Source organism: Plasmopara halstedii, assembly GCF_900000015.1.
Source record: "Plasmopara halstedii genome assembly, contig: Scaffold_2061, whole genome shotgun sequence".
Classification (NCBI taxonomy): Eukaryota; Oomycota; class Peronosporomycetes; order Peronosporales; family Peronosporaceae; genus Plasmopara; species Plasmopara halstedii.
The window spans coordinates 1,589,260-1,609,709 of NW_020188969.1; the positions used below are offsets into that span (position 1 = coordinate 1,589,260).

At 43.0% G+C, this 20,450-nt stretch overlaps 9 protein-coding genes across 9 annotated transcripts; 5 read left to right on the forward strand and 4 right to left on the reverse strand.

The window, feature by feature from the left end:
* Nucleotides 1-507: 507 nt before the first annotated feature.
* Nucleotides 508-1,265, forward strand: PHALS_02851 (hypothetical protein PHYSODRAFT_262765; the record flags this gene model as incomplete). Its single annotated transcript, XM_024717307.1, has 4 exons — nt 508-604; nt 672-754; nt 822-900; nt 967-1,265. 4 exons carry the CDS (start codon nt 508-510, stop codon nt 1,263-1,265), a joined length of 558 nt encoding a protein of 185 aa, XP_024582819.1.
* A 244-nt stretch (nt 1,266-1,509) lies between these two features.
* On the reverse strand, nt 1,510-3,863 carry PHALS_02852 (mitochondrial intermediate; the record flags this gene model as incomplete). Its single annotated transcript, XM_024717308.1, has 5 exons — nt 1,510-2,625; nt 2,692-2,764; nt 2,826-3,398; nt 3,470-3,582; nt 3,645-3,863. 5 exons carry the CDS (start codon nt 3,861-3,863, stop codon nt 1,510-1,512), a joined length of 2,094 nt encoding a protein of 697 aa, XP_024582820.1.
* An 89-nt stretch (nt 3,864-3,952) lies between these two features.
* PHALS_02853 (uncharacterized protein) lies at nt 3,953-5,514 on the reverse strand (the record flags this gene model as incomplete). The annotated part of the gene is made up of 4 exons (XM_024717309.1): nt 3,953-4,396; nt 4,455-4,755; nt 4,830-5,378; nt 5,432-5,514. The coding sequence occupies 4 exons, from the start codon at nt 5,512-5,514 to the stop codon at nt 3,953-3,955; spliced, it is 1,377 nt and encodes a 458-aa protein (XP_024582821.1).
* Nucleotides 5,515-6,053: 539 nt separating this feature from the next.
* On the reverse strand, nt 6,054-6,911 carry PHALS_02854 (hsftype dnabinding; the record flags this gene model as incomplete). Its single annotated transcript, XM_024717310.1, has 1 exon — nt 6,054-6,911. One exon carries the CDS (start codon nt 6,909-6,911, stop codon nt 6,054-6,056), a length of 858 nt encoding a protein of 285 aa, XP_024582822.1.
* A 2,847-nt stretch (nt 6,912-9,758) lies between these two features.
* Nucleotides 9,759-9,985, forward strand: PHALS_02855 (uncharacterized protein; the record flags this gene model as incomplete). Its single annotated transcript, XM_024717311.1, has 2 exons — nt 9,759-9,841; nt 9,901-9,985. 2 exons carry the CDS (start codon nt 9,759-9,761, stop codon nt 9,983-9,985), a joined length of 168 nt encoding a protein of 55 aa, XP_024582823.1.
* A 1,392-nt stretch (nt 9,986-11,377) lies between these two features.
* On the forward strand, nt 11,378-11,728 carry PHALS_02856 (uncharacterized protein; the record flags this gene model as incomplete). The annotated part of the gene is made up of 1 exon (XM_024717313.1): nt 11,378-11,728. The coding sequence occupies one exon, from the start codon at nt 11,378-11,380 to the stop codon at nt 11,726-11,728; it is 351 nt and encodes a 116-aa protein (XP_024582824.1).
* A 775-nt stretch (nt 11,729-12,503) lies between these two features.
* Nucleotides 12,504-12,888, forward strand: PHALS_02857 (uncharacterized protein; the record flags this gene model as incomplete). The annotated part of the gene is made up of 3 exons (XM_024717314.1): nt 12,504-12,539; nt 12,608-12,731; nt 12,839-12,888. 3 exons carry the CDS (start codon nt 12,504-12,506, stop codon nt 12,886-12,888), a joined length of 210 nt encoding a protein of 69 aa, XP_024582825.1.
* A 613-nt stretch (nt 12,889-13,501) lies between these two features.
* Nucleotides 13,502-13,797, reverse strand: PHALS_02858 (uncharacterized protein; the record flags this gene model as incomplete). The annotated part of the gene is made up of 2 exons (XM_024717315.1): nt 13,502-13,659; nt 13,740-13,797. The coding sequence occupies 2 exons, from the start codon at nt 13,795-13,797 to the stop codon at nt 13,502-13,504; spliced, it is 216 nt and encodes a 71-aa protein (XP_024582826.1).
* A 3,782-nt stretch (nt 13,798-17,579) lies between these two features.
* Nucleotides 17,580-17,813, forward strand: PHALS_02859 (uncharacterized protein; the record flags this gene model as incomplete). Its single annotated transcript, XM_024717316.1, has 2 exons — nt 17,580-17,648; nt 17,712-17,813. 2 exons carry the CDS (start codon nt 17,580-17,582, stop codon nt 17,811-17,813), a joined length of 171 nt encoding a protein of 56 aa, XP_024582827.1.
* Between the last annotated feature and the right edge of the window lie 2,637 nt (nt 17,814-20,450).

The following is a 20,450-nucleotide window of genomic DNA, read 5'->3' on the forward strand; positions in this document are numbered from 1 at the left end:
TACACGTGAATGTGCAGTGGGAAAAAGTTTTAATCAGACGCTGTTAGCCTATTTATACATGCTATGTTATGTCCACGCTATGGCCGTATCGAAGAGGAAAGAGTTCGATTCAGACTTTGAACATACCGAAGGGAATGCGTACACATCATGTGTCAAACGCGAGATTGCTAATGCCCTCACTCTCACGAACCAGTTGGATTCAAAACGCTCTATCGGAATATATTATCAACTTCAAACTAGCATCATCTGGCCTCTTCTCTCCTCAGCACAAATCTTACAGTGGCCTATGCCTAAACAATGTATAGGTAGATCGTAAACGGCACATGTGCGTCAATCAGAGACTCATAAAACATGTGCCTAAATTAATAGCCCAAGTTGAGAAGATGAAAATAGCATTTTCCAAATATGAACCGTCTCATTCAATCTTTTCTTCTCAAAGCCAAATTAATAAACCTTAAATAAGGGTGGAACATTCGTAACTTTTAAGAAGAATCATAAGCGCATGCGATGGCCGATCGCATGGACGAAAAGCTCTTGATCTCATCACCTTCCAGCAAAACTAATAGCTCGGGAATGGAAAACTTTCGCACTGAAGAGGTTCGAGGTGCGAACTCGTTTCTTCCTGGTAGACAAAGACGACTAAATGATAGTTTTGATTACTAATATTGTAGGCTATCTATTTAAAAAGACGCGTGAGGGCAAGTGGCAAAAGCGGTGGTTTGAGACAAATGGATGCTTTCTTACGTACTACAAGGTGATAGATGATATAACGTCCTTTATCGTGTTGATAGATTTGCACTTACACTACTTTGCGGTCTTAGAAACAAGGGCAAAAGTTGCTAGCAGCTTTAAACTTACCTCAAGTTGGTGCCATTACGTTACTTCAGGAAGATCATGTTGGTGAGATAGAGTTTTGATCTTTTGAAGTCCTTAAGCATTTTCACGGACCGGATTTTGCTTGAACAGATGGACCCGGTCTCTTTACTATTGAGCTTAACGAGCGCGTATATACCATCAAGTCTCGTTCTCATGATGAGGCTGCGTTTTGGGTAGATGCACTGTTATGGCGTCAAGCTGGAGGTCTTGTGACACAGAAATCTCCTGAGATTAAGCAGAAAGCAGGCAACACCTCAGCTGTATCGACTGATCAGGTTAATGCTTCATTGACAAGTTCTCCTAACCATCGTGATGATTTGGGGACTATTAATCCGGACGACGTGGGCAAAGATGGTGCTCCTTGTGCTGCTTGCTGTGTCGTTCAATAGATAAAGTTTAGCAAGATAGTTGTGGTGACAGACTGGAACGAAAGGAAATAGCTATTTGACATGTCCTTCCAGCATTATGGGGATTAATCGGCATCAATCGTTTATTGCTGGAAGAAACGATGTATACTAAATTTGGTGAAGAGCTATCCAATTGCACCAGCTATTGTGCAAGCATTTAACCTCCGAAAGAAGCTAAATACAATTTCTTTAGCAATTTATTTTTTCATGGATCTCCACTTGATTGTTAAACTCCCAATTCTTGTAGGTAATTTGCTGGAGAAGGCTTTCGACCTAGCATATCTAACAAAAGTTCGTTGGGATCCTTTGCACCACCATGTATCATCAATTTCTTGTACAACTTTTCGCCTGCTTCGCGATTCAACGGACCTTTCGATCCGACAAAGCAGGTATGCCAAATATCTGAAGCAAATACACGTGCATACAGATAGCTGTAGTAACCAGCACCGTAACCAATGAGATGTCCAAAGCGCGTATGCCAAGACGTTCCACATACGTGAGGCACAAGCGTGCTTGAATTCTGTAATTGTTGCAACATTTGAGTGGTTGTAGGAGGAGTACACGGCAAAGGCTGCTCACCAAAGAGCTGAAGATCTAGCATTGAGTACAGACACTGCGTTTGTGTATCCATTGCTGCAAACATTCTCTTGGACGCACGCAGTCCTTGCATCATTGCAGCAGGTAACGGAGCGTCTGTTTCGTGGTGGCGAGCAAACTCGCTTACTACTTGATAATCCCATGCGAAATACTCGAACAAGTGCGACGGAGTCTCAACAAAGTCCAACATTGCACGTGTACCTGAAAGGTGCTGAAACTCAGAGTGAGACAGCAGAGAATGCATAGCATGTCCAAATTCGTGAAAGAGCGTCTCGACTTCAGCATGTGTCAATAACGACGGGCTGTCCTTACTAAAATTACAAACGAGGGCTACGATCGGTTTCTGGTATGACGTCTCACTCAGACGTTTGCCACAACGAATAGTAAAATGCGCAGCATGGTTATATTTGTTCGCTCGTGGATACAAATCGAAGTATATGTATCCTAGTATTTCACCCTTTCCAATCAAAGCAAGTTTCACCACATCCTCATGCCAACTTTCACTCGCATTGAGCATTGGTATTTGCTTCAATTCTAAGTCAAATAGTGCAGAGCACACCAAACGCAGTCCCTTTATACAGTTCTCAAGTGGAAAGTAAGCAGAGATGACACGCGAGTCGATGAGATGCATCTGAGCTTTAAGTATGCCCGTATAGTAGGGCACATCCCACATGTATAATTGATCGACAGATTGGCCTTCATGCTTTCGTTTCGCATTTAATAAAAGCTGGCGCTCTGCTTTTGCCTAAAAACAGACTTAGAACGTGAAACCAGACAGTCATTTGAATTATCAATACATCGACAAACCCACCTTCGACATAAGTTGCTTCGCAATGCCATCAATAAAATTTTTGACATCCTCTAAAGATGTTATCATACGATCACTTTGAATATGTGTCAGATTAGCTTTTAAGCCAAGAAGACATCAGACTGGATATATCGTACCTTGTTGCAAAGTGAGCGTAAGATGCAAAGCCTAAAAGCTGGGCCAGTTCATGACGTTTCTCTCGAAGCTTATCTAAAACCAAAAGATTGTCTTTTGCACAAGTATTGGCGGCAATGTACATTTTCCGTCGGATTTCTGGTGCACTGACCCATTTTAAAATTGTGTTCATGACGTGCGTATCTGTGGGAACTCGTAATGTGTCAGGACTCATCCATTTTCGTTCGCACACAGAAGTGATGCTATGAGGCAAGCCGCGAATAAATTTTGCTGGTACATCGACGTAATCTCTAGCACTCAACATGGTTGACTGAAACTGCATACTCAATTGTGTAATATCATTCTGTAGTGATATCGCTCGTTTACGATCTGATCGTGATAAATGGATACCATCGCGCTCAAACTCTTGACGCAGGAGAATACCCATTCGTCGCTGTTCTGGTGTAAAGCTATTCATTGTGATTGTATTCTCCGTCACAGATTTGAGTGACTGGTATAAATTTGTATCAGCATTTAGATTCTGAATGAAATCCGAGAGATCAGTAAAACACTCGCTCGCTGCTTGACGAAAGTTTCTGACAGTATTGTTACAATATGAGAGGTCTAAAATTATTTGATTTTCATACAAAAAGTGATAGTCGCTTACTCGTTAGGATGGACATTACGGCAAAGTTCCGCAGCGTCAATGACTGAGCAAATAGCATTGGAAATGTCGTCCAGCGTTCGTAGCGTCTGCAGTCCTGGCGGTGATTTTACTAGCTACAGTACTGATAGTTATAAATTCATTACTAGAATCGTATCTCATTCATGCTTTTGTATACCTTCTGTCGTAATTCATGACACTGCAGCTTCACGTCATGGGTGAGTGTCAGAAAGTCAGATGGAGCATGCAGATTCGGCAGTTGAAAGAGTCCTGGCTTAGCTCTAGAGTTCAAATCAACACTTGCAGCTGCTGAGACGCTTTTGAAACGAGTTGAAGTCCCTCGAACGGACAGAAGCCTCGTGTTGCGCACGAGCTGGCGTCTACGAACTACTTGCATATGCTCTATCAAGAGTGAATGTATCTATCCTACTGAGAAGAATATGCTTTATCCTGATCAAACAATTTTAATATTTCGATATTTTTTGTTTATGTAGATATTTCCAATGCTGCCAGTACATTACGAAGCTTGTCAATGACAAAGATCGGGTCGGCTTCGTAAACATAAATGCCAGTAGAACTAGCAATGATGAGTTCTGGCACGCCATCATCATTGATATCTCGCCACAAGAGACTGTAGATATATCCAAATGTTTCCAAATTCCAATGCCTCCGAGATAATCGATGCCATTTTCTTCGTGGAATTAATGAACGTGCAAGTTCAGACGGACAAGACTTTTCGCCTGTATCTGACATTGTTTCTATGTCGTTCCAGATGTTATGTGAACTGTCATGCGAACTAGGCGATGCACTGTCATTTGAATACACATCGCTTTTAACATCTTCGGTAACTTCTTCATCGATATCGGTACTCATCTTGTACGCGAGCATCACTTGACTGTCCGTTCCCAATAGTAATTCCACCTTGCCATCCTATAAAATAGTTCAAATGTTACGATCTCAATGATATAAAAGTATCATAAGCACTCACGAAATCAATATCAGCAGTAATTCCAACGAGGATTGTATCAAAGGTATCCGAGTCCATCAACACCTCATTATTCCAATCTTCGTCAGAAGTGCTATACAAATCCTCATAGACGACAGCCTGGCCAATCGCACATGTTACAAGCATGTTACAGATCCAAGTCGAAGATTCATTTTCCATTGAAAATGTTTGTTGGGGAAAGAGAGCAACAGACGTCACAGGACCATTTTGCTGCACATCTTTTGACTTATACGGTCCACCAAGGCACCCTCTGTGCATCGATCCATGGAGCACACGTACCAGACTACAATGGAATGTAACACCAGGAAACATTACATATTAGACAGTCCAAGCAGCGAAAAAAACGCACAATTTTACCCGTCAGCACAACCAAGCGCGACCCATCCTTGATCCTTCTCCGGCGTGGTAAAAACGTCCACTGTTAGGATAGTGTGCGAGAATGTCGCAAGTTCGGAAAAGTATAGAGCAAGCTGTTCATTATCCAGTCGGGTGCATACAGCCGAAGAGGTAGTTGTAGATGTGTCTCTTTCGTTCTCAATATATCCAAATGCCATGACAACGTCCGTACAACACACGATAACGCCATAAAAAATGTCTCCATTCAATCCTGCAGCCTTAACACTGAACATGCAAGCTGAAGCAGCTTCTATCTCAAACTTTCCACAGTCAACAACATTGCCGAGACAATCGTCATGATAGGACACTATTTGCAAAAAGAATGATTCTCCGACTGCGTATGCGACTGCAATTTGCGATTGGAGCATTGCGGATCGCTCAAAGACAGCACTAGCCATAATTTCCACTTCATCGTTAAGATTTGTACCGATCTCAAGCTTTTGAAGACTGTAGCCTTCGTCTCCATACCTCAACAGTGACACACATCGATCGGTTGTCACGAGCGTGTAGCTGTTAATACGAGTCAGACCTTAAGTGAAACAAAAAGAGAATTTCGTACGTACGTATGAGAAGATACAGTGTTTAGCGTATGCAGATTGGGGCTGCCATGGAGGTACGCGAAGAAGCGCCTCTGGTAGAAGTGCATTGTCGTGGATAGTCAGTCAAGTGAGGGATTCACTTAAAGAACATGAGTTAAACCCAGGATTTCCTATCACTTTCCCCCTTTACGATCCCCGAGATAAGATAATCACACCGAAAACTTCGAATTTTGCCGCCACATCGTATGGCGAAATTATCGTCTATTCCAGATAACGCATCATCGTCTTAAGGCGTACACGCAACCATCTATATGTATATATATATATCCTTTACATCATTTTGTCTTACGTTGCCTAACCGTACACTTGTTGGTGATGATAAAAAGGGTATTAAGATACAACGGCATCTTCTCCGTGTGTACAACTACTACCAAACTGCTTCACACTCCTTTTCATTTGCCCAAAACCTCCCTTTCAGCAATTCCCTGTCAGCCAGTCACTCGGTTGCTCGCCTTGTTTAGTCCCATTGCCAAAAACCTTGTTCTCGTAGCTACACACAGCGGTTACAAACTTGCAAGATATCAAAAATATAGACGTCACCCCTGCCTCGTGCCTACGCCAGGCGTTTGACTTCTCCTTCCATCTCTCACTCGTAATTGATCATGTCTTCAGGAAATAGCGGCAACGATCGTCCCGCGTCGTTGAGCAGATAGTCTATCCCGTATGACTCTGTCCATTCCATAAGCGACATTTCTCGTGTCCTTTGGTTCTGCATCTTTGACACAGCGTCCATCATCAAATTAGATTGTGAATGTCGAGGTTGCGTGTTCAGCACAGGCATTTGATCCATCTGAGTCACGTAAGGTTCTTGCATTACATTAGCAGAAGGCACCGTCATTCTGGAAACAGAAACTGGCGCATTGTCCATCTTCATGCGCTTAGGGGTGCGTTGAAGAGGTAGAGGCACTGGTGCCTGCTTGTCCTGCAAAAGACTCTTGACAAGACCTGTGAGGTCCGAAAGCTGACCCATTAGATCGGACACTTGGCCTTGAAGACTTTGAACCGACTGCTTTAGTGTCTCAACTTCCTCATGGTCAGGAGAGGCCGGCTCGGAGTACGTCTTACGACGAATTTGCGCCATAAGTTCCTGACGGCCTCGTAAAAACTTTTCATGGTAAAATTCCCACCAATTCTTGCTTTCGTCTTCTTCAGTAGAGATCACAATCTCATCTTTCTTGTGTTTACGAAAGCCATAAAAGTTCAGTTGACGCACAAAACTACTAAAGTTATTGTGCTTAAAGTAGCGAGGCAGCATCGTTTTAGCAAACTCTCGCGGGAGCTTAATAATAAACGAGGTGCCTGACTCGCTCCAGCACGCAACAGCCGTAGGTGAGCTTTCAATCATGTCATAGGTTTTTTGTAAAAAAACAGGCGCAGCTGAGGCACTCGCACGGTTGTCAAGGCCCGTGGAACTTGGTCGTTTACGCATTTTGTTGTCGCCCATTAGTACTGGATTTGATATAAAACCTTTCTTTTCTATTCTTCACAAGCAAATGCGGTTTGTTGGGAAAAGCGGAAATGAGCTTGTTCTTAGAAACTCCATCTGACCATAATGTCCTGTGCAACCACTACTTATCTTTTCAGCCAATCAAAGGGCGTATGATACAAGAGTAGATTGGACATTTGTTAACTTAAATTAGAGTCGGCCCGTCAAAGAAGCGGACCATATGGGGCCGACGAGCGGTAGGATGCGACACCAACGGTACCGTACGAGAATTATTTATAGTGGCCAGCCGTTAAGCTAAACCCCATGTAACCCTCTGATCGCTTGTTTACAGTATAATGCTGTCAGTCCTTCTTTAGCCAAACCATTTCTCTTCCGCCTTTTTCCGCATGTATTTGACCCGTAAGATCACTGCCAGATTGTACTAACAAAAATGTCATCCTTAACAAATTAAGTACACTCGAGAGGAACAGACTGGGCGGACGATGTAATTCGTCCGTCCACTTCCGTTAGCTAAGAGAGAAAATTACCATATTTTAAAACCTCACTTGATTTTAGCTCTCATATTCCAATAGTAATTGAAGTTCAAAGTGCCGTTATTATTAATATTTTTAAAATCGTTTTGACAAGGAAAACATACTAAGTAGCACAGTATTGAGTTTGAGATACAAATGTCATCCTCAATCCGGCCAAATAAATTTTCAATGCACTTGGTTTGCAATATTGGATGCTTTGGATCGGGTCCAGATCTCAGTGTTTCCAAACGCGTTTACACCGCTACTCCTTGTCTAAGGCCGAAAATTTGTCCCTTGTGTAATTGTACCTCTAGATGGGGATCATAAATTCAAATTCTATACGTACTCGGATCTCTTGAAAAAAGTCATACGAATCAGTAAGCGACTAACCAGCATGAGCGAATGTGTATATTTGCGCGTATTTAGTGTGTGAAAGGTAGAACTCTCGCTACATGCTTCGGGCACTTTCGCCATCCTGCCGATTCGGGTAGAGCCATGGTAGTTTACTTGTATGAATTGTACTTTTAGTCCTCCTGAGGACGTTTCCGGCAACACCGAGTAGACTACATGAGAGACAGATGACTTCTCGATGCCGTCAGCAATGCTGTTACCAGTGAAGATATAGCTAACCTGCTTCTAGAGGATCTTTAATACTGCTTGCCTGTTGTAGTTGTTCTGGAAGGCACCCGCTCTTTATAGCACAATTCGGCGAACTTTATACAAGATGCTCGGCACAAGATTTAATATGTCATCAACGGACTAATGGTAAGGAGACCGCGGTTTATCGCGTGGTGATAGGTGATCATGCGAGGAGCGGTCGCAGTTCTGATTGGAAATGCTTCCTCGCACGGATCTTGCGCCGGAAAACTCCTGCAGCTTGACACCATGTTTGATAAATGGTTAGCTATCCCATGTCTCCTAGACTGTGCCTTAAAGCGTTAAACGATCATGACAGTCGTTACTACTCACGATTTTCTGATGTCATCTTGGTTGCACTTTGTAAGAAAAACGATCATTCGTCTCCAAGAGATTGGATAAACGTGTGATAACATGACTGAAAGTCATGTTTAACTACAATTGATATACCTATGCATGCAGTATCTGCAGTCGTTAAGTCGATGCGTGTTCACACTAAATCCGACAGATTTCTGTGAGGGCATTGCGCGCGTTCGAAGGCCACTCTCGCTAAGTTGCGTTCCGCCGAATCTACTCAATGAGCGAGGGCAAAGTCGCTACAAATTGTGAAACTGCGTGTTTGCTGGGGGTATGACCACTGCTTAGTGAGGTGAAAGATCTATCGCAAATTCTTAATGTTTGAGGTGCCACTTTGGCTAGATTGCTCAAATATCTCTGTCTCTTTTGAGTCGGCACACTCTCGGTTTTTATCTAGGGTCGTGCAGTCCAACGTGCTTTCCGTTAGCGAGTGAGGTCCGGACTTAATCTGAGTACGAGACCTGGAAGGCGACTGGTAGAGCGAACTCATGGGCGGAAGAGGCTGTCGTCTTCACAAAATAATGGTAAAGGCATGTGCCCGCCTTAGCACGTCGACGTAGCACATCAAATTCAAAGGGCGACCATTTAGCGACTTTTTAGTCTGACAAATGAATCCTTGTAATCGGGTTGAAAAGTCTCATAATGGCTGAGGTGATGAGTCGTCGCCATCCACTTCTCATATTGAGCCATTTAATCTCCCGTATAGCAGTATCAAAAGCACAGCCCTCATAGAGAGAACAGGCTGACATTGTCGCTGCTGATCCAGCCGTTGTAAATATTCCTGGGCTTTACTACAGAGTAAATTTTGCGTACGGATTTTACTCTCAGACTGCACCTCAGGGCTTCACACAAAGCTAGTGTTCATGGTACGATAGGCGGTATTTGATGAATCAATTCGATCGAAAATAAACATCAAGACGGCTTGTAGACCTGCGCGTCATTTTTGAATATTACTTCAAATCTTGCGCTAGTTGCCGAGCAAATTCCGTTAGTTGAGCTAGGTCCAGCTCATTTGTAATATGTCGAGCTTCATCGTCGACCAAGTGGCGGCGCAGCTTTATGCCCTTTGCTTCAAAAAGGGCTAAAGAGAGCGCAAGCAAACGTGAGCGTGATCATTGTGGACATTTAAGTGTCAAATATGCTTCAAGTTGCGGAGAACAGCTCAGCAGTGTATCTTATGAATAAGGCTCAGGTACTTAGCAAACCACTATGTCTATTTTCATTAGAGGACAACTTTTTCACTCGACATAGCGTCTATGGCGTCGGCCATAGAGTTTACGCACTTCTTGATGGCGTATAGTAACGCATTTATCAGGAGGAAGATATAATAAGCCTTCCGATGCCGTTGGTGCCCGCAGAGCTTGCATGTTGTCGTTGGATTATGTCACAATATTTGGCGTTCGTGTATCGTAAGAGTTCATGGTATGAGCAGTGTGTTATAGTGCTCGTACACATTACACTTTTGTGTTTTGGACTGACAGCGAAGATCATATGTACGTGATGAAAAAATATCATGAGATGCCATTAGCAACGCTAGGCACTAGACTAGAATTATGCAACATCTAATATACAAATCCGTAAGATACGTGGGCTACTTTGTCACACAATGCGTTCGCCAAATGTTGTTATTTTTGTAGAAAGACGTATGCTTTAGGATCACCCTAAGCCAGCTCTAAAGGCACTGGGTCCCTAAGAGGATTTGATTTTCGGGTCCTAGATACAGCCTTTGGTTTTTTTACTGTGTGCTCTTAAAAGCGGACTCTATGAGTCAAAGATTCATTTGCTTGATGTGCATCGGCAGCTCCGTTGCAGATGCCATCTAATGGCAAATCGCCCATCGTCTTGGTGAGTGTTTCTGCATCTACCGGACTGCAGCTTGACTTTAGGGGGAATTCGTAAAACTGCACCAAGCATTTAGTACTTGTATTGAACCTGGGTTATATCACACTGCCGATTGCTCATTTGTAGCAAGACGCTATGCTGCACCCCACTGAAGGAGGTGTAAGGAATTTTTGTGAGCAAACGCTCGCGTCTTACTGTCCTGAGTAGCATAACCCAAAGATAAGGAATAATCAAAGTTATACATAAGTTTGGGCTATCTCATCGTTTGCCCTGCAAATTTCTGAACATGGCACCCTCACTCTTTAATTTTGCGTAAAGCTATACTGCAAAGTCCTAAGCAGATAGAATATAACATAAAATGATGATCATCAAAGTTTAACTACTTCTCGCTTATGTGTACTTCATACACCGGTGCGCCAATTTTTTGGGGCACACGACGGAGCTCAGCTACACCATCGTCATTTAGTATTTACGCATCATCTAATCAAAGTATACTATTTCCCTTCCGTTGACTTGATGGCACGCTTGCAATTCTAGCTTTCACGCCGCGCAGTGCGCAGGTCTCAGAGCTTCGAGCCTAACATAGCAAAATGCTCGTTTTATTATGCCAATGAGCTCTTTCAAGAGTTAAGCACCAAGCCATTGATCTTCACAGTTTGGTCCGAGGTCACGACGTCGAAAATGCTTGTCGGTGGTGCTGCCCAAACATCACACGGCGCGGCTGCTGCGAGCTGCGTTGTGAGTGCCCTCACACAATTCTTTAGGGCCTTCGGCTCGAAAAGGCGTCGATCTAAGCGAGGATACAAAATTCCCATCGCCAGTTACCGGAATTGCGTCCTCGAGAATCGACGCCGAGAAAGAGACGCCTACATCCAAGAGTCATGCACCGCCCCACACGATACTGTAAGAGCCGCCACTATATTGAAGGCCTCGACATAAGTGCCACACATGCCTCAGCTGGTTTGGGAGCTAAAAGCTTTAGAGCGCAAACCCAGTTCAAGTTTATCGATCTTTCGAACCGCGTCCACGCAAACACTTCTACAGCCGAGGAACGCTCCACATAGGGAAGTGACCAAAAGCGCTTGGCTTCAGAGCTCATTTGAGATTTTTTAAATCATGGTGCCCCATTTACCTTCATGCCCAGGAAATATCATGCAATTTTCCTTCCCAGAACAGTTAGGTGCAGTACCAGCTGCTGTGTCATTGGCAACGCTTTCTGAGGTTGCATCGCCACCACTAATGGATGTGACGACTCCACCACACAGTACTTTTCATTTTCATTCCAAACAATCATACAGGGTCGTGATATCCACGCTAACGTCAGCGCCTCGCGTGGATAAGCCAGTGGTCATATACCCCGTGGTCATCTCGATCGAAAAGACCTCTGTTCCACCAGATCGTTGGAGTCTCTCGGTGCTCGTCATTTTCACCCCATCATTTATTGCAAAATACAGAAGGCAAGAGTAGACTGAGTTTGTCGGATAAGGGTGCCATTGAGTGATACCCCAAACCCTCACGCCTGGGCTTAAACCACGATCGTTTTTGAAATTATGCCTGACTCTGGGACCTCACACGACAGAAATTTGATCCGCGGCGGGGGCGAAACCTGATTCCTTGATCGGCGCAGTGAATTTGCGAGCGAACTTCTCTCGGATGTGTACGTAATTATATCTAAAGTGTGGGCATATGGTATTCAGTGCCCCAGAGTATGGCTTAAAGCCGCGTGCTACTTTCCAGGCGCATCGCTTTTACTGTTGGGCTGTCTAAGCTTACGAGACACCTGAAATTTTCGAAGGCAGAGATCAAAACTCTTCGTGTTCTGGATTACTTCATAGCACAGGTTGTGTTTGACTCGTATGCACCATCGGTTTATGGTGTCTCCATTGTGACATAAAAATAGATTATATCGGGACGGCACTACAGTGCATCCAGCACCACATTATACAAAGTAGGCTAGTACTTTACCTCATGTTTTCAATAAAAAAACTCAGCATCTTGCCATGTCTGAGAGAGTCGGGATTAAGGTGTGGTCGCGTGTAATGGTGAATGACGATATAGATCACAAAAGGCTTTGAGGCGGTCAGGCGTACACTGACCTTGCTATGAGCATATACCAGATACTTTATAATCTGCAGTAGAAAGCTGGCGAGACTGAAACGCAATAATGCGCTCACACCCGCGAACATCAACCTGAAAGCAAACATTGTTTTATATAAATGCCGGAGCTTCAATTCGAATCTTGATGGGCCAGAATACTAGCGCACAAACACGACACAAAGTATTTGAAGAAGATTGGTGAGGCGCCCTACCATATCAGCATAGTATATACTTGACTCGTGTTGGCAGTTGGGCAATCAAGACACTTTTGTGATCCCTATGGGATATGATGCTGGCCAATCAATTATAGCTTTACTCGTTGCGAGGTGTACCCAAATGCCATTGTTTCAATGCAGAATCTCAGAAGTGGGATGTGATCAGCTCCATCAACACTCTCACGATCACCTTAACACTAGGCACACAAGTACATAATCTGAATGTCTGTATCCGTATTCCCGTACTTTGAACTATGTAATTTAGGCGTAGGTCTGTGCATGAGCTCACCGGAGCTGCGGCTGCAATTACCTTAATAATGGCATTAAGAATTCTTGCTGTTAGCATTTCTGACATAAAACGACTACGCTGAGTAAGAAGATACTCTCTCTCTCACCAAAACCATTTCATGCAATGTACAAATAATTGAGTTTATGGAGTAGCAATGTTGTCCGTGTAAAGACAGTTTAGATGTAGCGCACTATTTTTTCACTAACAAGGTTGAATCATGGCAAATTCACAAATTCGAGGGTTACATCAGCGGGGGATCTTCTGAAAAATAACCTTAAACAAAGGTTAAATCGGACTCAATGAGAGTTGCTTATTCCCCCCACACTCAGTGCTATTTGATCATCCTCCTTGATCAATAATGAGTCCAGCTCCGTCCCCATTACTATCAGCACCATCTCATTGATCTCATCGTTTTGTTAATCTTGCATACATTGATCGCACATCATATGAGATATCTAAAGAGCTTGTATCAAATATTGAGACTGATTTGCTACCCACTTCATTCACAAGTGTGCACAGCTGTAATTGACACATCCGTAAACCTAAATGTATTTGTACAGTATCAACATTACTCGGTGTTGCTAACTCAGGCTTGTCCTGGGGTCTGGGGCCCGCGGCCTAAAACCATTTCGATTTGTCTCAATAGAAACGCACCATGGCTGATTCAACATGAAGTCTCTCTTTTCGAATACAAAGAGGTAATATTTGGTTCACCAACTCAAACAACTGTCCATGTTTGTCTAGAAAGAGATGAGATCGCGACATGCGTTTGCTTACACTCAGTTGGACTGGATTGACTAAAGCTCACATCCACCCTTGTCGACCAAACTCCGGGCAATAATCGCTGCTTATTTTCTTGGCCCATTTAATAACTCACCAAAGATCAACTGCGGCTTCCAGTCGATCTGTGGCTCATGTCGCTCCAGCGAGATCATATTTTTATATCAAATTATATCTCGTATTCCTATTCTCTAAATTGAAATTTTAAAGACCCTTCACTGCCTTGTTGCGCGACGAACGAATACGACATTCACAACGCATCCGCATCTTCTCTACTGTTTCAACAGTCGCGCACTGCACGTTTATCTACAGAGTCTTACAACTTACAGGAATTCCAACGGCATTAAGAAGCCCGTAACATTGATATTTGCCAGGGCTGCAAGTCTCACCTTTCGTTTGCTACTTTCATGGCCGAGTTCTATCGACTACAGTCTCCATGAGGTACAATATAATCAATTCTTACACAATAATTCGAAGTTTCCCGCGATGGGACAAACAAAGAAGGGGACAAACAGTGCGTACACGTTTGACGCTAGCAAGTGTGGCACCTACGGACACCACCATTCTGTTCAACTCCAGGAGTATTCTAGCCACTCTCAGTCGTTGCCTCTGGTGCTCTCATAAAACACCCATCTTAATCAACTCTTGCGGATCAATAGTTATGCTCTGCATTGAATGTAACTTTGCCTGCTTCCACGAAAAAGGTCGAATGCATGGGGAGGATCTCGGTTCAAATCACAAATGTATCCAATTCCAGAAAAGGGTAAGCTGACATCCCAGGTGAAAGGGTTCTAGCTGTTAAACGTAGTTCAACACTTAATTTGCATATTCCGAGTAAATCGGAAATTGGGCCGCTCGCATCAAGCCCGATTAGGCTCGCGTCACCTGCTGTTCAAATACCTCGGATGTTACGAATGCTCCATTATTGTGTAACCGAACATTGCTTATTCTCGCGCGCGACCTCTAGTTTGAAGTTTGCTAGCGGTAAGCGCATTTCTCATAACGGATCAGGGCTGACTCCATGTCCATATCTTCATATTGTCTCTTGAAGAATATCGCCTAGCACGAGTGTTCCGCTCTTTAGAGCTCCGTAGAAGCCGATGATGCATTCACAGACGTCTGATTGCGACTTTCACGGAAACCCACTGCTGCATTCTTGTTATCGATGACCGTCCTAAAGTAAGTTGTGGGGCTTTGATCGACCATTTACACAACCCTCTTAGGACCATTCAAACACAGAATGTTATGCAGCGTGTGGTTTAGACCAGGAAGTTTTACATTGCTATCCCGACGGAAGATACGATCTTATTATTTCTATATCACCAAATTGACTAACACGTGCAACAGGGATGCCGTGCACATTGCACAGAGCAAGCTTCGACACGTACAGTCTGCGCTCCGAATGCACATAGGTTTCGTTTCGAGTTCATCTCTCAAATGTGCAGTCCCGACATTCTCTTTGCACCTTGTACCTTTCACCTGCTTAAATTAAAAGTGCTGTGTTTATAGTAAGAGTATTTTCGTTTTACTCCATAACAAAAGACTTTCAGCGCATTGCGTGAGTAAAACAACCCACGTGCACCACAGAAATATCGTTAAAATACCTTTTTACCAATCTCTCATCAAATCTACTTCATCATGATGTAAAATTCCGAAACCATAACGGAGATTGGAATTTCATTAATGTTATGGAAACCAGCCCTAGTACGTCGAAAAAGGTGAGCTACACGAAGTAGCTAAACGTGGATTTTTTTTAGGGCTGTTTTATGTTAAGGCTACCTTGAATTATAGTAGCTAAGTTATCTATCATACTTTCTATGACCAGTTTAAAACAGCAGTTCTCTCACGCTACGAGTGACCGTAAACAGCTTAGAATCAGCTTGTTGTAGATCTTAAGATATACAGTAAGCATAGCAAAAATCCAGTTGCAACCCTGTATAACTCCCATAATATCATTGAAAATGAATTTCTGATACCGCAGAAACGACTACAGAAATACCCGAGTCATTTCTAGAGAAGGCACATTTCATAAGTTTGAGTGATGACAATAGCTCATATAAGCCGCAAGCTACTTGCAAGAAGTCACTGATCCTGTTGGCTTAAGCATTAGAAGCTACGCCGCATTAAAAAAAAAGGTGCCTTGAACAATCTTCTTTCGTACTTTTTGCCTAGGTACTTTATCGAAAAATACTGGCATAGCAGTGTTTCCGAAAATATGTTTTCTCACATTGAAGCGCTTAGAGTGGGACTGCAGCTCGTTTATCATACGCCTCGCTGCTCTCAAATCCACAAATTGATCGAGAAAGAATGGCTGTAAATATGAAGGTGTATTATTCGGCCTGGACACAGAACACGACGACACGCATTTACCGGTGTAAATAGTTGCTTCGCGTTGGCACTACAGACCTTCACATCAAAGCTAACTAATCGTACCTCACCAACACTAGCTAGTCATCCTTCGTTTCGCACATGATATATTTGTAATGCGTTTACTTGACTTGGACAGGGATTCAGGATGTGATCACCGAGCAAAAGAGTCACTTCGCTCACCACCAATCCTCTTTCAATAAGGGTCGAAATGATATAAGTCAATTGCTGCTTATAACCTCTATCTCAACGACAAGCCCTTGCTACAAAGAGAAGTCAGTATTCCGCGCACGGTTGTCTTAAAGCGCGACGGTCTGGACAATAGCTGTGGTAGTGTTCCAAAAGTTTGCGTTGCCTGTATTAGCAGATACTGATTTATATCTTAAGAAAACTTTAGTAAATTTTATTACTATACATAGAACGAGCTAACGACCGCTTGTTCCATATGTTCGCGGATCCCGTCCACTTTTCGAACTGCACTGTGATGAGTGCAAATATAGTTGGAATATTATCATGCCGTTAAGGTAGGATTTGGATTACCGCTGTTCAAGTCCCAACGGCGACGATGACGGGCAAACTATAGTCGGTTTCAGTACATTCGCTTATCGGATCAGATATACACAAGTGTTAGGTTAAATGGTGGGTGGTCTTAACGATCGTACGAACAAAACACAAACTGTGGGTGGCATCAACAAACTTTTGGCAATGTAGTTTATTTGTTTAAAACTCGCAGCAAGTGCTTGCTGCACATGTGGGGTATGATGTCAAGACGACAACAAAACGCATAAAACCAAAACTATTTTTTATATTACGTTTAATCGAGGATTTGACGGTGAAGCCACATGGTACGATAGAGTTAGGGTTATTCAATTGTTTTTCTATATTTTTGTAAGATAAAAAAAAATGTACTTACGCATTGGGTGCATGGAGCAGAAGAGTGAAAAACCAGCCACACAGCTTTTTTACAAAGATAATGCAGTCACTTATTGATTTAACGAACAGCAAACCACTGGCACCGATTGCTAACAGCTTCCATCTTACCGGTGAGTATCCCTACCCCTTTACTAGAGTACCCCTAGACTCGATTGAGTGTATTGCGAAGCAGAACAGTATTTCTGTACTGGCTTGCTTTTAATACCCTCTCTTTATTCTCTATTTGTATAGTATGAAAACTTATAATAAATCCTAACTTACAATATTTACTATACACTTGGTATGAATTTTCGGATGAGTGCGACGATCGGGTAGTACTCATCTGATACAACTTTAGTGCATCACCGCCTCTGAATCACATCTGCAGACCTGGTTATAAATTTAGTTTACTCGTTTATTTTCACCTTGCGTGTCGCGCATCTCTTCACTACCTTTCCTTGCTCCTATTTTTTATATCTACTTCATATGCGTACCAACTTGAGAAATTGGGATCCCGGGATGTCCATCGTTGTTTGTTCTCAAAGTTACCTATTGATATGCATCGCAAGAACTTCCGACATTAAATTCGACTTTGTTTTCCAATAGGCCGACGAAAAATCACGAATATCGTCAGTAAGAGATTGAAATAAAGTTGACGATGTATGTGGCTGGTGTATCCATCGACTACAAGCACCTTGGTCTTAGAAGGATGCACTTACTTTTTGAAGTATCAAGTGAGCTTAATGGATCGAGGAATATTTCTGAACCATATTCTCCGACTCTAGTATAGACCGTATATTATTCAAACGAGCAAACATATAATGCGAAGTGGGATGACTACCTTGGAGCCAAGTCCTTTGATGAGCGACTGTGGCTTGTGCATGATGATTAGACGTGTATGACTCCGCAGCATCCGTAGCTTGCGTCTGCTTGAGCATAAAGTAGCGCATTTCAATACAAAAGGTGTATAGGTTGATTTTACCTGAAAAATATCACGTGTCATTAAGTGAGAACGAACTAGAAAGGATTGCTGCTAGCTGTTATTCTGTCGCATACAAGCAATGAAAGATGATTAGGATATCATCATGGAGGTATTAGAACTTCCCATATCAAAGTCGTTCGAATTGATATAGTCTTCAAATTGACGAGAGGGAGCTGACGACACCAACTAATCAATAGACCGACCAATCGGTTGAGAGATGGTACTGACATCGTTTAATGTTGTTGGGCTTAGGCATCGGGCTGTGATCTAGACCGAGCCAAATTGTGATGATTCATCACTGAACTGATTGGTGCGCCGATCACCTTGATAGGCATCGTCGAAGACTGATTGACAACTCGGTGTTTATTTGGTGATATGAGGTCTAACCAACAGAACTTTTCCCAAACGCACATTTGACATGTCAATTAGAAGGAAGCACACTTAAACACAGACAGTTTTTAATAAACTATCAGCTTGGTTTGAAAAAGACTCAATAAGTGCTGATTTTTCTGTGAGAAATTCGCGAAGTTGGCCAAGCATGCAAGGATTTACGATCTTCTATATCATCGACTTCCAATTACTTGAATCCTCGCAGTAACTGGACATTGTGATTGATAATCACATATGTATAAATACTGATGTGTGTAGACGAATCGTGTTCCATGCGTCCATCTGGCAGCCTTAATCCAAACTCTATCCGTCTCGGAGCTTGTAGGCTTGTTCCACACCAATTTCAGTTGATGATTGAGCAATCTCACTACAACTTTCTGTCCACAAAAGGCATACTCATTTGGAAGTATCTACTTAAAGAAGCTAGTCATCGAAAACTCGAGCGCCAACCGCGACATAAGCCCCTCTCTTTAAAATAGCGCTAAGGCAAAACTCCAGCTAAAAATTGTGAGCGCAATTTCTTCGTCGACCTGGGGACGGGTCCAATTACGTTCAACCGAACAGACCCATAAAATATGACCAATTCTCTAGTTTCTGGTGCTGTACTCACCGCGACAGTTCCATTAAGAACCCGCGATTGCTATCCAATTGATTTATTTTAATCAAATAGATCTATGCGCTAGGATTCAATTTCACAGCGCTCGCATTACTTCACATGGAGTTACGCGATTCATATGCATTCACGCGCTTTTGATAACTCTCGGGTAAGCATGGCCAGCATCTATCTGTGCATGTATTAATCGAACGAGATTTCCATACAAAACATTCACACCCTCAGCATGACTGAAATTAACGTGAGAGTCTCTTTACATGTTTAAAGACAGTCGAGCATCAATCTGATCCCAAAAATGGCGAAGAATTAAGTCGTGACAACTGAGGAAATGACCGAGAAGACCGAGGTGACGAAAAGACGGAAGTGACCACCGAAGTAGTGAGGTCAGAAAAAACGAGTGCGCTACCGCGTTGAAAGTCGCGCAAGGCGATAGTGATCATCTGTTGGGTGGTACGTGGTTGTGAACGCTGCAAAAATATGGTGTGATCTCGGAACGGGCAATGATAAGCTCCAAAGTAACAATGGACTCGTATGTGAGACATCAACTCAGATTGAGCTCGAGATGGGATCCACAAACATTTTCTCCAAGCAAATTGGCAAATGGTTGCCTCTTGCTCTGTTCTTTTATAAGCTTGTCGAAGCCCCAGCTTCGTTAGTTTATCAATCAATGCATGACAGACATCTATAGTGTTTTAATTTATACTTGATTTTTCTACATTTTAGCGATCGTGTAGGTTTGTAAAATGTGAACTCTATCTAAATGAGGAAATGATCACCAGAAGAAAGACAAAAGTTTCTGGTCTACTTAACTTTTCTTCATCAAATTGTTCAATTGTGGATCATGTTAAACGTAAGAAGATGAGCGAGTAGTCTAGCTAAAACGCATCGCGTGGCTGACTTACCAGCGCAACCGCGGCTTCTTTCTGCTCAAGGCAATGATTCTGCTCTCTCGAGCTTGAACTTTCCAGAAATTGGAATTTGGTAGCTTGTACATGTTGTGGGTCACACAAGATGGTGTGGTCAAGCATGACGGTGTGACCACACAATTGTGTGTCTACACTTAAACAACAAATCAGTTCGTAGCTGTATTTATACATTTAATTAAGTTTTCACAGATAGGAAAACGTATGGATTCAGATATAAGCGGCTTTGCCGCAAAAATGGAAGAATTAATTAGCCTTGGGTTAAGGTCGTAGTTACTCTTGGAGTCAGCGGATTGCGACCCGCTACACTCATACTAATTCTAAGTATAGAACGAAGGTCAATGACCTAAGCGAAAAGCTCCATTAAGATTGAGAACACTTACAGTTCCAATCGATTATTGCCACAACGGGGCTTGCGTGTCCGTTAGACACTGTGTTGGAACGAAACGACTTCCGTGCTGAATGAGCCTTGCGTCCATGACACCGAAGTCTCCAAGTCTCGCTGCTTTCGACAGCGCTCACGGGCAGATCCCGCTTTATCTCCCACACACGGTGCCATGTCAGACCGTGTCTCCGCGGCATCGAGGGATGTAAATCCTAGGCTCGATGAGCCCGAGCGTC